The following is a 17,202-nucleotide window of genomic DNA, read 5'->3' as shown; positions in this document are numbered from 1 at the left end:
CTAAAGAAGCTCCAGAAGAAGTTCACATCCTTCGTCCTCGAAGTCGACAAGGAAGAGGACAATTACAGCGAGTGCGGCCGCCTCGCGAAGGCCTTCCTGCAGGAGCTCGCCACATTCGAGATCCCGCTGCTCAAGAGCCAGGCGGTGGTGGAGGCCAACCTGAGGGAGAAGGAGAGCTTCGAGGAGGTGAAGGAGGAGACGGAGAGGCAGATCACGCAGGCGAGAGGTGAGATCGAGGAGCTGAAGAAGCAGCTCGAGGAGAGCAAGGTCGAGAGGCAGCATAAGGAGGAGTGCGAGACGATTAGGAAGCTGATCTACGCGCAGCCGCCGAGGTCGGAGACTGAGAAGGTGATTTGTGAGTTGAAGAGGGAGATTGCTGAGCTTGAAGCTGAGAGCACTGCCAGCTGGAGGTTGCTTGAGCTGAGGAAGAAGCAGTTTGCTCTCTTGTTGCATGTGGTAATGATTGTCTTTAAAGTCCGAGACTTTTTTTTTTGTTTGTTTGTTTACGTGTTTGATGTGTTTTGTGATTTGTGTAACATTTTGGTTTTGGGCATACAGGTGGATGAGTTGCAGAACACAATGGAAGATGAGCAGAAGAGTCTAGTTGATGAGATTCGGACAGCCGTCGAAGATCAGAGGAACATAGCCGAGCCAATGTCTGTCGATTAACTCTTGGATATTTTGTAAGAAGTCTGCTCTTTGTCAGATGTAGTGTTTGGTGCGGTTTCTATTTTTGTTGTCGAGAATTTTTCTTTAAAGTGTGACTGCACGTTTCATCTTTTCTGCAAAATCATTATCCACAAGTAAAACTTTAGTGTTAAATTTTGGAAAAAGATTAATTATTAATAAGAAAGAATAATGCGACGACTAGCCGAATAAGTTTTCTATTATTGAGCGAGTAAGCTCATTTGTGTTCGTATATTAACACACGTTTCTCCGTTATATTAACACACGTTTCTCCGTTATGATTAATTTTCTTGAGAATATTTGAGCAGCATTAGTGTTCGTATATTAACACACGTTTCTCCTGTCACAATTTTTAACACTTGAAATGAACATTTGCGTGTTTGATTTGAACTATGTTATTCTAATGTCATCTTTTTGCTTTGGCTGTAAAGTTTTTACTTAAACTAAACATTTGGTCTTACAAATATACGATTTGTGGCCAAGAGATAAGATGTACAATGATTTTAAAGGCTACCATCTATTTGATTATACTTATACATCTCTATTGTCTCCTCTTAAAGTCAAATAAAAATAAGACTGTGTCACTTTCGAGACTGTATTTGTGCACTTCTTCTTAACCATGCCCAACTAAATTGAATATTTAAGAGAAAATAAAATAAAATCTCCATAGTTTAACCATAGAAATATTATCTTAACAACCACTTCAGCAACGAATTAGTATATCTGATTTAATTAAGAGTTGTAAGCTCTTATGCGTGAAAACTACTATTAAAAAGAAACATGTCCAAGAAAAAAATCAGAGAAAATAATATATACAAATGTATGATAATCAGTTTAGTACAGTATCAATGTTTTGTATACGTGGTCCAAAAAATAAGAAAATTTTAAAACACAAACTGTATGGAAGTTAATTGACAATGTACATGTGTGTATAAATCCACAGAAAAAAAGAATGCTCATATTGTATTGTTTTCGTCTCTATTCACGAAATGGCCAAGGCTCCGAACAAGTTTGCCTGCAATGCAAAAAGGAAAAACAAACTAATGTTATGAACTCGTCCACATTCAGCAGTAAAAATATTAACCATATCTGTGAAAATGCTTAGGTCCTCTAACTCACTCTATGATATCTTTCCAATAAGAATCAGTTGCTTCGTCATCAATTATGTCACACCAAGGCTGATGGTCTTGTGCGAACGTTGGGGTCGAGGAAGGGTTTGAAGTATGCTCATTATGCTTCAAAATCTCCTTGTTCTTGATCATCATTTGGGTTTGTTTAGACTCATCAGGAGAGGCCGAGATCAATGGAGGAACAATATCTTGATGAGAAAATACTCTAAACGGGCTAGAAAACGAATCCATAGGCTGATGATCAATGTGAGAGAGGCTTTGGGTTGGATCATAGAAATTTTCACTAATATTTGGTTGGTTCTCTATGAAAGAAGACTGGCCAAAGATATAATTGTTGGTGTTATGAATGTCAATGGAAGAAGAAGATGTGTTGTTGTTGTTGTTGTTGTTGAGGACTTGCATCATACTATGTAACCATTGGGCTTTAGCAATACTTGTTGCATCCGGTTGTATATTTTGATTTAGAGTCAACAGGTTATTGAAATTTGCGGCAGCTAGAAGCTGCGGTAAAGCGGCTAGAACGTTTAGATGGTCAGTTCTCGGCCTGTGGGTCACTGGATCGATCCCCATCTGAATAAGTTTCTTTCTAATATGCGTGTTCCAGTAGTTTTTTATTTCGTTGTCCGTTCTTCCCGGAAGATGACCAGCTATAGACGACCACCTTCCAAACATATGAAAATAATTAGTTAAATTAATAATTATATGGTGGGATTAGTTACGACTTCTACGTATTATATCAAAATTTCAAGCTATATTAAGTAATTAGTTATTCAATCCAGAAAACAAGTAACTATTATAAACTTCAAAATCTTGATCGTTGACGAGTACGTATGCATGCATCTACTATCCAGTGTGGTAGGTTTACATATGTATGATTTTTATACATCAACTAACCAAGACTATATACTAGCATATATACATATATACATACATATGTAAAAATTACGCTTTTAGATGTGACAATTGGATTATAGTTTTAGAATAATTGAGATATTAAATTTAATTAATCAATACTATTAAAATAGGAACATGACTTTTTGATATAAATGTGGTCTAACTATTTCAATAGTATTGATTAAAATCTCTTATTAATCATTTAAGAAAAAATATTATACAAATAAAAACACAAATATAATCAAAAACATAAATATAATCAAAATCACAAATATAAATATTAATTTTTTTAAAAAATATAAAACAAAAATATATCTGTCCATTTTAAAGACGAGTCAGAAATATCTAGTTATGTATTAAAATGTTAAATTTAATTAGTATAATCATATATAACGAAAGAGATGTTACAAAAACATATCACACACTACTATATTGTTGTTATTTTTTTCCCAGTTAACTTATTTTTCATCTGAAGTGTTTTTAAAAAACAAATAGTTTTACCAAAAGAATAAAAAGCCATCGCTTAAAAACAACAAGATTAACGTTCAAACATTAACCACACATTTTTCTCAAACAAAAAAAAAACATAACACAATAACAATTAATTTTTAAAAATTCGTAGTAGTTTTCTTTTTTCGCTCATGATCTCAAATATAATAACTAAAGCAAATAAAATAATCAACTGAAGACAAAAAATAAAAATAAAATAATTACTTGTTTCCAAGAAGAGAATGAAGGTTGATGATGGTTTGTTCTTCTTCGGCAGTGAAGTTTCCTCTTTTGATGTCTGGCCTCAAGTAATTAGTCCATCTCAATCTGCAACTTTTCCCACACCTATTTAGACCGGCTTGCTTTGGAAGAGCTCTCCAGCTTCCATGACCGTGTTTTTGTATGTGATTTATCAGTTTCTGATCTTCTTCAGGCGTCCATGGCCCTTTCTTTAGCCCGTTCTCATCGCAACACGGTGATCTTCCCATTATAGCATGTAATATATGGATCTGTAAGTTGAAAAAACATCTTGACATAAATTAGATAACCACTGAATAGACTTGTGACAAACTGAAATGTTGTGAATGAATAATACTGCCTTCAAAAATAATAGTTACAAAAACAATAATAATATCCTTAATATTATAACAAATTAGTAAATGTACTTTTGAAAAGAAAATCGGGTTTGTGTAGGAAATTGTTAAGTATTTTATGTTTATATGTATGTGTAAGTGATATACCTGCAGGAAGAGAGACAAGAGATGGAGAAGAATTGTGAAGCCAAAATCTTAGTTAATGAGGGTAAGTGCTGTGTTCTTTGGTTTATATATAGAAACATGGAAGAGGCTTTCGTCTGTGTTGTGACTTGTCGGAACAAGGAGATCTTAGTTAGCTTTTGTGACGTCTCCTTTTGACGTTAATCCTATCAAATAATGATATGACGAAAGTGTCCTTAGCGAGTGGTGGAGGAAAAAAAACGAGGAGGAGATGTTCAAGTTTGTGAAGCAATCTGGAATAAAAGTTGCTGCAACTAATTCATGTTGACAATGTAATTCTTCTCGAACTTAAAAAAAAACAGACTAAAAAAGTTACTTATAAGAGCTAAATATCTAAAGAATGAATGGAACATAATATATCGTTTAAATTACAACAGATCTATTAAAGAAAATATAAAATTTTAATTGATCTATTATATGTGTGAACTTATTGTGGAAAGGATTAGGATACTATATCCAGCGGAACGTTAGGATTTCTGGTGACAATTTCTTATATATCTTTTCTCATGTTGATGAGTAATCTCCACTCTTATCATATATATTCATTCTATTATTTTCTTATAAGAATTTATATCACCCTTTGAATTTCCGTGGAACTGAAGAACCAATATCTCGATCACTTATCAAACAAAAAAAAGGTTTCCCCGCGAAATCATGTCCTAAATCATTTATATTCTTTTTGTCATCGAATAAATTATGCTGAGAAACACATTATATAGGACCTGAGCTATGAATTGTTAGCTCCAGGATTGGAGCTGAGTCCATGTGAAGCAGTGGAGTGTCACGTAGCTGACTTGGTGTGTGATATACCGGAGTGATATGTTACGCAGGCGGTTCGATGTGTACCGGTTCAATTCAAGTTGGATAAGGATAATGTGTATCAAGAGAAGCTTGGGAGATAAGCTTCACGAAGATTTGGTAACAGCAAGATCGTGACTTGAGGATAAGTCCTGGAAGATCTTCTGGTACAAGATTTGAGTGAGATGAGATCGCATCTCAGATATATAAGGCAGTGAGAGGCAGGGGGCTTACTCACGGGTTTTAGAGTTTAGAAAGCGTGAGCTTGAAAGTGTTCAGCAGCGCGCATAGGATCATTGTGACAGGGGGAGAGTAGCTCGACCTGTCCTTGGGTAGAATAGGAATTGGTTCGTGTCAAGTCCAGCAGGACGTTGTGTAATTCGAATTAGACAAGTCAGATTGTGATTGTCTAAGAGATTCTTAATAAAACAAGTGTTGTTTTGAGCATTGAACAAGTTCTTTAGGAAATTGGTGTCCACTAGTTTTTACATTTGGTATCAGAGCCTGGTCACCTCTGTGGACTTGAAGAGTCTACTCACAGGTTGAGATCCAAGGACACCCATGGATACCATGAAAGAACTCATGGCTCTCCAGAAACCGATCATGTTGGACGAAGGAAACTTCGGTCACTGGAAAGCCAGGATGCGTCATATCATAAGAGGAATTGATGAGGATGCTTGGACTGCAGTAGAACAAGGATGGAAGGCTCCAACCGTAATCATGGATGATAAATCAGAAGAGCCTAAACCAAAGGACAGATGGTCTGATGCGGATAAAGCAGCCTCTAAATTTAACTCTAAAGCTCTCACCACAATCTTTTCCGCTGTGGATCTTGACCAATTCAAGATCATTCAAGGCTGTGAGTCTGCTAAAGAAGCCTGGGATACACTCATCAATCATTTTGAAGGTAACACGAGTGTCAGGCGCACCAGAATTGATCACTTGGCCTCTAAGTTTGAGAACCTACGCATGGAAGAAGATGAGACAATTGGAAGTTTCATCTCAAAACTTAGTTCAATTGCTAATGAAGCCTCTGTTCTTGGCAAGAAGTACAACGAGAAAAAACTTGTCAAAAAGCTACTCAGATGTCTTCCACCTCGATTTGAAGCTTACAAGGCTGTACTTAAGATTGCAGTTAACACTGATGAAATGAAATTCGATCAACTAGCAGGTATTCTCAAAGTGCATGACTTAGAACGTGTGGATGAATCGTCTAAAGATCAGAAAGGAGTCGCCTTCTCTGCAGAATCTAAAGAAGCTGAACGAGTGAAGAAGATCGAAGAAAACATGGTTCTTATGGCCAAGAACTTCAACAAAATGCTGAAACGAGTTGAAAAAGGTCAAAGTCGCACTAATCAGAGATACCAAGGACGAGACCGTGATCGTCACTCTCAAAACAACAGAAATGACTCTGGTCAAGGAAATCGACGGAAGGAGTTGCAATGCCATGAATGTGAAGGTTTTGGTCACTATCGAAACGAATGTCCTCTCACCAAGAGAAAGGAGCTCAAGTGCATAGAATGCAAGGGTTACGGACACACCAGAAGTGAGTGTCCAAACAATCTCAAGAAGGACAAATCGTTAATTTGCTTCAGTGATACTGAATCCGATGATGAAAGTGATAACGAAGAACTCTTGCTTAACTTCTCTGCTCATGTGTCACACGAGCATCTGATATGCTACACAGATGCTGAAACAGAATGTGAGGATGATCATGAAGAACACCTTCTGAACTTTGTTGCTAGAATTGATCAAAAGGATGAGTCGCTTAAGTCTCAATCAAGCTCAGAGTCAGACTCAGAATCTGAAGCAGATCCAGAGAAAGAAAGCACTGAACTAAAGGTTGAATACCAGAGTCTGTTCAATAAGTTTACGGAACTTAGTCTCGAAAACCTACAACTGATTAAAGACAGAGCAATGCTGAAGGCACAAGTGAACATCCTAGAGCTTGAACAAACTGAGAACAACTCAGATTCAGAGAAAATCGACTCTACAGAGACTGAGAAGGAAGATCAGAACACCCTCAAGAAAACTATCTCAGAGCAAGCGTACTCTCTGAAGATGCTTGAAGCAAGCTTTGTCCAAACGAAACAGCTACTGAGTGAAGAGCTAGATAAAAGTCGCGTACTGCAACGAGAACTGACAGAAAATTACAAGAAGCTCAGAATGCTCAATACTGGATCAGACACTCTTGATCACATTTTGTCCTTGGGACAATCTCCGAAAATTAACTGGGGACTTGGATTTCAAGGAACTACTTCAAAGACAGCTGAGTGTAACGAAGGGATAAAGTTTGTCAAAAGCAGTACAGCTACTAAAACTGTTGAAACTGACAAGAACAAACCACCAAGACCTACCTCCCATCCAGTGATTCAGAAACACCCTGTGAAGAAAAGAAACGGATGTCTGTTCTGCTGTAAACCTGGTCACAAGGTTTCAAACTGCTACCTTAGACGAAAGCAGTATCAAGAAGCATGGATGAGAAATCGCTGTCACATAGAACCTGGCAAATTTGGATGCGTTTGGATAGCAAAGTCGGATCTTTATCTAAACTACAAGAATAGAGTATCAGCTGCTCCAGTTGAAATGCCACTACCTGTTACTGAACAGAGACAAGGAAAGGAAATCATGTGCAATCTAGCATTCACACAAACCTGTGTATTCGACACAAACGAAAATGTGTCACACTCTATCAGTAATAAGTCAGCCACAGACGAATCCTTTGAAGAAGATCTCTTTGAGAATGACTTCTCGCAGATCTTAGGAAATGTAGCATACACCACCTCTGATAGCACAAGCCAGGATGAGACTCCTTGGTATTTTGATAGTGGGTGCTCAAGGCACATGACAGGAACTGCTGATTACCTTGTAAAAGCTCAAGAGATTACTGGTGGCAAAGTGACATTCGGAGACGGAGGACAAGGGAAGATCAGTGCTATAGGTGATACTGTGAGAGCAGACCTTCCACGACTCATCAACGTATATCTGGTAGATGGCTTAAAAGCTAACCTCATCAGTGTGAGTCAGCTCTGTGATGAAGGTCTACGTGTCATCTTTGATAAGAAAGAGTGTCAAGCTCTTGATGACAAGAACAACATTGTTCTATGTGGGTATCGCTCAGCCAACAACTGCTACATGTGGAAGCCTACAGGGCAATGTCTAACCGCTAAAGGATCCCAACTTGAACTATGGCACAAGAAACTGGGACACATGAACACTCATGGTCTCTCAAGACTTGTGCGTGCTGAAGTCATTAGAGGAGTCCCTCCGCTCGACGATAATCTTGACGGAGTGTGTGGAGCCTGCTGTCAAGGCAAGCAAATCAAGGTCCAGCACAAACAGGTCTCTCAAACCAACTCAAAACGAATCCTTGAGTTAGTTCACATGGATCTGATGGGACCAATCACACCGAGCAGTGTAGCTGGCAAACAATACATATTTGTACTCGTGGACGATTTCTCTAGATTCACCTGGGTCAGATTTCTGAAGAACAAGTCTGATGCAATAGACAGCTTCCGAATACTTGCACTACAACTCAAACAGAAAAAGGGAGGCATCTGCCAAATAAGAAGTGACCATGGTGGTGAGTTCCAGAATAAACTCTTCGACAGCTTCTGCAATGATCAAGGGATACAGCATCAGTACGCTGCTCCACGGACACCACAACAAAATGGAATTGTGGAACGCAAGAATAGAACTCTGCAGGAAATGGCAAGAGCAATGTTAGCTGGCAATCAGGTACCATCTGGATTCTGGGCTGAAGCTGTGAACACTGCTTGTTATATCATTAACAGGGTTTACATCAAGCCAAAGACCAACACCACTCCCTACGAGGTATACACTGGAAAAACGCCCAACCTAAGTTACTGTCATGTCTTCGGTTGTTTGTGTTATATTCTAAATGACAAGGATAACCTGGGAAAGTTCGATGCTAAGAGTGATGTGGGCATGTTCCTTGGTTACTCTACAAACAGCTCAGCTTTTCGAGTCTACAACTCTCGAACAAAAAGAATCGATGATAAAGTAAATGTGGTCTTTGATGATCAAGTAGGCTACTACCAGAGAAATGCTACACTACCTGCAACGAGTGTCGCACATGAACCTGAAACCAGTGATCCAGTAATCAAAACTGAGATCTCCTCAATTCGAGACGATGATGAAGTCTCAGAAGTTGAGGATCAGATACTACCAACGAAAACTACAGTACACAAGAATCACTCTGCAGATGACATTATAGGAGGAGTTCTTGATGGAAGAGTCACTCGCAAGAAACAAATTGACTTCAAGGAAATGGTCAAACTAGCAAGCTTCCTGTGTGAAATGGCAAAAGAAGACTGCTACATCTCACAGATAATTCCCAAAAACATTCAAGAAGCCTTAGAGGATGAATTCTGGACTGCCTCAATGCATGAAGAGATGGATCAGTTTGAGCGACTGCATGTGTGGGACTTAGTTCCTAGACCAGATGATGCAAACGTAATTGGTACTAAATGGTTGCACAAGAATAAGACAGATGAATATGGGAACCCTACCAGGAACAAATCGCGTCTTGTAGCTCAAGGGTATGCTCAGATAGAAGGTGAAGACTTTGATGAGACCTTTGCACCAGTTGCCCGTCTTGAATCAATTCGTTTACTATTCGGGATTGCCTGCAAGCTCAGAATAAAACTCTATCAAATGGATGTTAAGAGCGCCTTTCTGAACGGACTACTCCAGGAAGAAGTCTATGTGTCACAACCTAAAGGTTTCGAGGATCCTCACTACCCTGATCATGTCTACAAACTGAGGAAGGCTCTGTACGGGCTCAAGCAAGCTCCAAGAGCTTGGTACGAACGACTCACTACCTTCTTGATGGCTGCTGGATTCAAAAGAGGAGGAGTTGACAAAACACTGTTTATCCAAGATATAGACTCCCACATTCTAGTGATCCAAGTGTATGTTGATGACATTATATTCGGGAGCACATCAAGTGTCTTGGTTAACGAATTTGTGAAAACCATGACTAAGGAGTTCGAGATGAGTATGGTAGGAGAACTAACCTACTTCCTGGGTCTTCAAATCAAGCAGATGGATGATGGAATATTCATCACTCAGAGCACCTATGCCAAGAATTTGGTGAAGAGATTTGGTCTCCAAACTAGCAAAACGGCAAGAACTCCCATGAGCACCACAACTAAACTGTCGCGTGATGAAGAAGGGAAGAAAGTGGATGATAAACTCTACAGAGCCATGATAGGAAGTCTCCTATATCTCACTGCTAGCCGACCTGATCTTTGCCTGAGCGTAGGCATCTGTGCAAGATATCAAGCATCTCCAAGGGAATCTCATCTGAATGCAGTGAAACGCATTATCAAGTATGTGAAAGGCACTTTAGACTTCGGTCTTCATTACTCCTTTGAGACAAATGTGAACCTGGCTGGCTATTGCGACGCAGACTGGGCTGGGTGTGTTGATGATAGACGAAGCACGTCTGGAGGATGCTTCTTCCTCGGGAACAACATGATATCATGGCACAGTAAGAAGCAAAACTGTGTTTCTCTGTCCACAGCTGAAGCAGAATACATAGCACTTGGGAGTTGCTGCACTCAACTCCTTTGGATGCGGCAAATGCTGATTGATTATGGATATACCACCGACTCCATGCTTGTTCACTGTGACAACATGAGTGCAATCAACTTGACTAAGAATCCCATTCAGCACTCTCGCACTAAGCATGTTGATCTGCGACACCACTTTGTCAGAGAGTTAGTAGAATTGAAACTTGTGGTTGTTGAACACGTCTCATCTGAGAATCAACTGGCTGACATTTTCACAAAACCGCTAGACTTCAATGCATTCCTAGGTCTCCGAAAGGCTCTGGGAATTATTGACATCACTGCCTAAACAGACCATAGACTGGAGAAGTAGGCGCACACGAATTGGTTAAAGTCATATCATCCTTCCATGAACCTTTAAAAACCTTGTCTCAGCAAGTTGCTAAGTGTTGTTTCCTATTCTGTTCAAGGTTCATCTCAGTTGTAAGAAGCCCATCATGAAGGACACTCGTCTTGGAACAGGATGACAACACATTTTGAGTCTGAGCATCGATCACTGTCCGGATTGGGAAGAGCAGAAAATATATTCAGCTCATGTGCCACATACCCAGCTATGTGTGTTACACTCCACAAGGCCTTATGTGACGAGCACTCGTTGTGGGACAGGGTGCTGCAACACTTTGGTTCCTGTGACGATCACTGCTCTGATAAGGCAGAGTCAAACATGTTGAGACACTCATCGTGGATCAGGGTATCACCGTACTTTGAATCTGGTGATGCTAGGTGCCTTGATATGTCACTAACTCTGTTGAAATCATTAAATCCAAGGCAAGAGAAAATAAAAATGCAGGTAAAACTCTGAGCTATGTTCACTGACGACGAAGAAGTGAACTCAGAATAGCAGTCCTTACAAACGATGAGATGTTCATGACATAGTCCAGGAACTCCTACCTAGCAATCTGGTGTGTGACAGCTACTCGGCTGAGAAATAGCTACATATCAGAGCTGAGACAATGCATCGACTTCATCTTCAATCACCTTGACTTTAACTTCTTTGTGAACCTCATGCCTACTCTCTCCAGCTATCACTGCGTGTGGTCATATAATTCAGGCTACACGAGTCTAACGCGGTCTTTCTTTAGTACAGTTGTGTTCCTCTGCCCAAGTGATGATCTCATTCTTCTTCGGACATAAGTGTCAATGCTTGCGGTGTGCTAAATGTGTTACTTACGAATCACGCATCGTGCTTGGGCTTGTCGCTATTGGGCTTACTTTTTGGGCCGTCTATGCCATTATTACTAATCGAGATTCAGGCCCACCATCCGATTGCTTTAAGTGTGATAGGGTTTCTCCCTTGTGTCACATTAAGTCTGCTTCGCCGCATAGAGGTCTCTCTTCTCCTCTCAAACATGTCGACTCCAAGAAGAAGTGCTCGTCTTCAACCCTCCGGAGATGCTCCATGCAACCCCTCTCCGAATCCCTCAGCGGTGTCACAAGCCCCCTCGGCTTCGTGCACTCGTAAGTACGCACGGAAACGCCCTCGTCGCCCCACGCGGTCCACTCCATCTAGGGAACCGTCTGAACCTGCCGACGATCCCACCTCCGAATCAGATGACGACACCGCCGATGTCACTCCAGAACATGTTGCGCCTCAGGATCCTCCACAAGCCGGCGACGAAGCCGATTGTACCGAGCTAATCTCAAAGAACATCAGACATGCAACCATTCGAGATGCGTTTCAAGCTAGAATCAGGGAGAACCCAGAACTTCTCAAGCCCTCTAATCGACCCTTCAACCGTCTCTTTGCATCCTTCGCGGCAACCGAAAGGTATCACTCCTTGGAGAACAGAAAGTTCCTGGAGCAACTACGTCTCCCTCTCTCCGACGAAGATCTTCAGGATGTCAAGGAAGTGGTGCTTCAATCAGGCCTGATCTACACTCTCATCGACGTCGATCCATTCCAGCCAAGCGTGGTTAGAGAGTTCATAGCCAATCTTCCGGATGCTGAGGAACGTGATGATGGCTTAGCGGTCTATGTCAGAGGAGCAGTAGTGAACTTCTCACCTTCGTTGATCAACTCCATCTACTGCACTACTGGAGAAGACAAGGAACCGAGCTGGATGAAGGAAAACATCGATGAGGTATGTGGGTTTCTAACAGAAGGGAGAGTTCGACGCTGGGAAGATATGAGCTCTAAGTATCTCACCCCTCAAAATCAAGTCCTCTACAAACTCGTGTGCTCCAACTGGATTCCCACTACTGCCTACACAGCAATGAACATTGAGCGGCTTCGCTTCGTCTACATGCTCCATCACCACACTCGCTTTGATTTTGGGAAGCTCGTGTACAATCAAATCACATCAATGGCAGAAAACATCAAGACCGAGCAGTCTCGTCGCATTCTCTTCCCTACACTGATACAGCAGGTCTTGCTTGCTCAACGCTCCATTCCTCCTGACTCCAGTGATGAAGACTTGATTGAGTGTCCGCGAGCTGTGGTCAAAGACAAGAAGGCTGGCCTAGGAGATGGCATCGTCTCACGCGCCCCTAACCTTGAGGAGGACGTTCTTCATGCCATTGCCGAACTCAAAGCCATTCACATTCGGCTCAAGAGTAAGCTTTACTGGGGGAGGTTCATGTTTGGTAATGATTACCTGTGCTAACTCCTATGTGTTTTTATCTCATTGTGCCTCACTGCAGGGGGAGACTATGGAGTCATCGGGAGCACCTCAGCCTCGGCAGATCAAGAAGAAAACTAAAATGTGTTTGCTGATTAGTTGTCTTATCCTTGTTGCTGTATCTTTTCTTATTTGCAATCTCTGAGTTTCTGAACTCTGAACTCCTCTATCTATCGGCTGTACTATCCTAATTTTTCTCGCGTTTGAATTAAGGATATCGTTTGGTGTGTTAATTGGGATTGCCCTCTCTTCTAACCAGTTATCTGGCAGGATCTGTGTGTGCGTGTGTGAGTTCTGTTTCAGGTAGCAGGTAAGTCACATTGAGCTAAAAAGGGGGAGAATGTTAGCTCCAGGATTGGAGCTGAGTCCATGTGAAGCAGTGGAGTGTCACGTAGCTGACTTGGTGTGTGATATACCGGAGTGATATGTTACGCAGGCGGTTCGATGTGTACCGGTTCAATTCAAGTTGGATAAGGATAATGTGTATCAAGAGAAGCTTGGGAGATAAGCTTCACGAAGATTTGGTAACAGCAAGATCGTGACTTGAGGATAAGTCCTGGAAGATCTTCTGGTACAAGATTTGAGTGAGATGAGATCGCATCTCAGATATATAAGGCAGTGAGAGGCAGGGGGCTTACTCACGGGTTTTAGAGTTTAGAAAGCGTGAGCTTGAAAGTGTTCAGCAGCGCGCATAGGATCATTGTGACAGGGGGAGAGTAGCTCGACCTGTCCTTGGGTAGAATAGGAATTGGTTCGTGTCAAGTCCAGCAGGACGTTGTGTAATTCGAATTAGACAAGTCAGATTGTGATTGTCTAAGAGATTCTTAATAAAACAAGTGTTGTTTTGAGCATTGAACAAGTTCTTTAGGAAATTGGTGTCCACTAGTTTTTACATGAATCATGTATGTTTATGTACTAGTAGAATAATTATTCCAATTTTCAGAATATATTTATAATGTTACGATGACCCAACTCTCCAAAAACATATTGCATAAGATACGGATAGTGTCTCTATCTCTCTATAATAGTATGGATTACTGATCTCTGGTTAACTAATGACACATTTCAACCATACACACATCAAATCAACATAAAATCAAATTATTCAATTATATGTAAAGATATCATTTTTTCTATTTCAAAAACATTACATGCTGTATATTATATTTTGGTAATTTAAAATGAATTTAATTGTGTCGATATGGTAGATCATTATTGGTGTAAATCTAGTTTTAAGTACATAAAGACACGCCAACTATTTTGTCTGAGATTGTACAAGCCCATGGGACCCCAAAGCCCTAACCTTTTCCATCTACTAAAAATTTTCTTGATCCTTGTAAGTAAATCTTTGTACGTGTCATTTATACAGTCTGCATTTATATATATGTTGCTGACATCAATTTTGAATTTTAAGAGGCCTAATACAAACATTATACATATATACACCGCATTCTAAATTTTAATCAAATGTTTAGACATCCAAAAAGTAAATAATTAAAAATATAGTTTAAATTTTAGTTACAAGAGAAAATTCTAGCACTTTAGTGATGGTTCAAAACTATCTTATAATTATGTTCTTAGTGATTCAATTTTCAAAAAAAATATTAATATACATATACGTGACAAAGTATCTATATTAATTGTAACAATTCTTGATTGATGACAGTTTTAATTAAAATATAAGAAAAAAAATTTCGTGCATCAGAAGATTCCAACTAATCCGAACGTGACGGCATTCTCACTGTTGATTTTTCTATAACCACTAACATATTTTATAGTTCGTCTATGGACCTACGGTTTTACCTTAGGACATGATCTTAAGTGCATTATGGTGTTTCTTTTTCCTTAAACTAAGTCCATTATGGTGTTTTATGGTGTTTTCAAAAATTTATAATACTATGATCGATTCTAGTGTAAGAGAGTAAATTATATTTGCCCCCGAAAGCGTGTTTCGTGCGTTCAAATTTCTTGCTTGATTAAATGTAAATAATAAATTCTTATTTGTTATCTAAATGTATCTACTAACTACAAAAACACTATTCACTTCTAAGAAAATTAAATCTCACTGATGAAGTATTGATTAGTGATTCGACTGACTACGTATGAGTATGACTAATCAATTGTATGGAGATTAATCTTCCTCGAAAACCCACATGCTCAACTAGTCTATTAATAGGCTAATATATCTGATTTATTCGAAATTGTTGGAATAATTTTTGTTTACAAAATTTGTGGAAAATAAAAATGATCAAATCAGCTGTGCATCGTGAGTTTTATCATGGAGGCTAGTCTAGTTTTTCAACATGAGAGCCCGTCACAGGTCAACTATTTGCATACGTTGAAACTAGTATGGTTTAAAGCTATATAAACTAACGCGGTGTTGGTCAGTGGTTTCCTTGCGTTTAATCTGCCTTGGAAGAGAATTAAGCAATTGACTCTTGTTTCTGACTTCCGGGATAGTCGGGGTTTTGCGACCAGAGCAGGTTCTAAGATTCTCGGAGCCCTATCCAAAAATGAAAATATATTTTCAATTTTATCTAAATATTAAAATTATTTTTATCAAAACTTGGTTCTCATTCGGTTGAAAAAATAAAAAATTTAGCAACAAAAAATAATAATTTCCTTATGTGAGTAGTTTTATTATAAAATTTATTCATATATAAATTATAGAACCTAAAATCTGCTTGATATCTTATTATTATTTTTATAAACTGTTTTTAATTTTTATTTATTATATATTTAACACTTATACAACTACAGTTACATATATATATTGATTATTTAAACATTTTTCATATATAAATTATAGAACCTAAAATCTGCTTGATATCTTAATATAAACAGTTTTTTTTTACTTTTATTTATTATATATTTAACGCTTCATCTTCCTCCCCTCAAGCTCGGCTCTGTTTGAGACTAGGATCGGATGACCCGAATCATCAGAAAAAAAGAAGAAGAATGCTCTTTGTAATTTTCAATGATAAAAGTTTCCAAAGAACTAGTGGTAAAATTCCAATCTCCTGAAAATAGTAAAAGGACAAGCCTAAACTATCTTAATCTTCAGTTTCAAAAAAAAAAAAACTATCTTAATCTATATAGTAATTTTCTCCTTAAACCAACGCCGTAAAATTACAAATACGCGCGGACGTTAATCCTTTTATGTGCTTTAAAAATCGTACACGGCACATAAATGATACATAGAATTAAGTGTAATTTGTGTATTATAATATACGTACACATATGATTAAACCTTCAATGTTTGCTAAAGGACAGATTAAAATAAATTATACACTCACGCAATATAAAACCTGATTAATTTTGCTATAATGCTCGTAGTTACCAAAGCATAACACAACATAGCTTAAATAGTAACTAATTCACTTAATCATCATAAAAATGTTCAATTATCTCTTACAAGCCATGCAATGTAACGTCACGTTAGGATCTAGAGAACTTTTTCTTTTCATGCACTGTCACTAGTGGACGAAACAAGACTGATAGTATGACCCTTATATGTTTTTATTTTGAGAAAAATTATGACGCTTATATATATGTTTGGTTACTGATTCAAACAGAAATTCATAAGCAATAGATTCATAAACCATCATATGGATTCATTTAACCCACAATTATAAATTTAAATCAATATTAATTTGGCTCAAAATCCCTAATGTCATCTCTAATCTCCATAAGAAAAGAACGTCGTAGGTTTAAAAAATATACGCAGGAACGCAATGCAAGATTTGGTAGATAATTTGGCTCAATACGCATAAGATGTTTTTTTTACGCATAAGACTTTATCTGGCTCATTATCTAGAGAAGTTTGATAGATAATAACAAACTAGGTGTTAATTTTGCCCGCACTTGCGGGCTTAAAAAATTTCAAAAATTTATAAATATTAAATACCATTAAAATAATATTTCAAAAATTTATAAATTTTCAAAAACCATTAGCATAAATTGTTTTCATGCTTTTGGCGCATTAAAAAACTTTACTTATATAAAGCATGAAAAAAAAATTTCAGATATCTTAGATAGTTTTTCTTGTGTTAGCACTTATTGTATAGTTAATCACTTACAGATAATGAAATAATGAACCAACAATATAAAATTTGGATGCACCAAATATACATATCTTATATCAATTAATATTTAGTATCAATCTGAAACATATACCAAAAATGAGCATTTAATAAAAAAACACCAAAATGAGAAT

General features: G+C 38.4%; 3 protein-coding genes across 3 annotated transcripts in view; 2 read left to right on the top strand and 1 right to left on the bottom strand.

Moving 5' to 3' along the window:
- LOC130512435 (potassium channel SKOR-like) overlaps window positions 1-870 on the top strand; it is a 4,714-nt gene extending 3,844 nt beyond the window's left edge. Inside the window, exons 11-12 of the mRNA XM_057010420.1 lie at window positions 7-456; window positions 559-870. Coding sequence (XP_056866400.1) covers window positions 7-456; window positions 559-669 — 561 coding nt within the window. The 3' untranslated portion in view covers window positions 670-870. The remainder of the gene's footprint in view (window positions 1-6; window positions 457-558) is intronic.
- Window positions 871-1,483: 613 nt separating this feature from the next.
- Window positions 1,484-4,091, bottom strand: LOC108859778 (transcription factor MYB93). The gene is made up of 4 exons (XM_018633686.2): window positions 3,941-4,091; window positions 3,426-3,709; window positions 1,807-2,478; window positions 1,484-1,702 (listed from the first exon to the last, which is right to left on the bottom strand). Exons 2-4 carry the CDS (start codon window positions 3,686-3,688, stop codon window positions 1,666-1,668), a joined length of 972 nt encoding a protein of 323 aa, XP_018489188.1. The 5' UTR covers window positions 3,689-3,709; window positions 3,941-4,091; the 3' UTR covers window positions 1,484-1,665.
- A 6,591-nt stretch (window positions 4,092-10,682) lies between these two features.
- On the top strand, window positions 10,683-13,837 carry LOC108818063 (uncharacterized). The gene is made up of 2 exons (XM_018590918.2): window positions 10,683-12,921; window positions 13,009-13,837. The coding sequence occupies exons 1-2, from the start codon at window positions 11,595-11,597 to the stop codon at window positions 13,065-13,067; spliced, it is 1,386 nt and encodes a 461-aa protein (XP_018446420.2). The 5' UTR covers window positions 10,683-11,594; the 3' UTR covers window positions 13,068-13,837.
- The last annotated feature ends 3,365 nt before the right edge of the window (window positions 13,838-17,202 follow it).

Source organism: Raphanus sativus, chromosome 5 (assembly GCF_000801105.2).
Source record: "Raphanus sativus cultivar WK10039 chromosome 5, ASM80110v3, whole genome shotgun sequence".
Classification (NCBI taxonomy): Eukaryota; Viridiplantae; Streptophyta; class Magnoliopsida; order Brassicales; family Brassicaceae; genus Raphanus; species Raphanus sativus.
The sequence above is the reverse complement of the archived record's forward strand: the minus strand, read 5'-3'. Positions and strand labels throughout refer to the sequence as shown.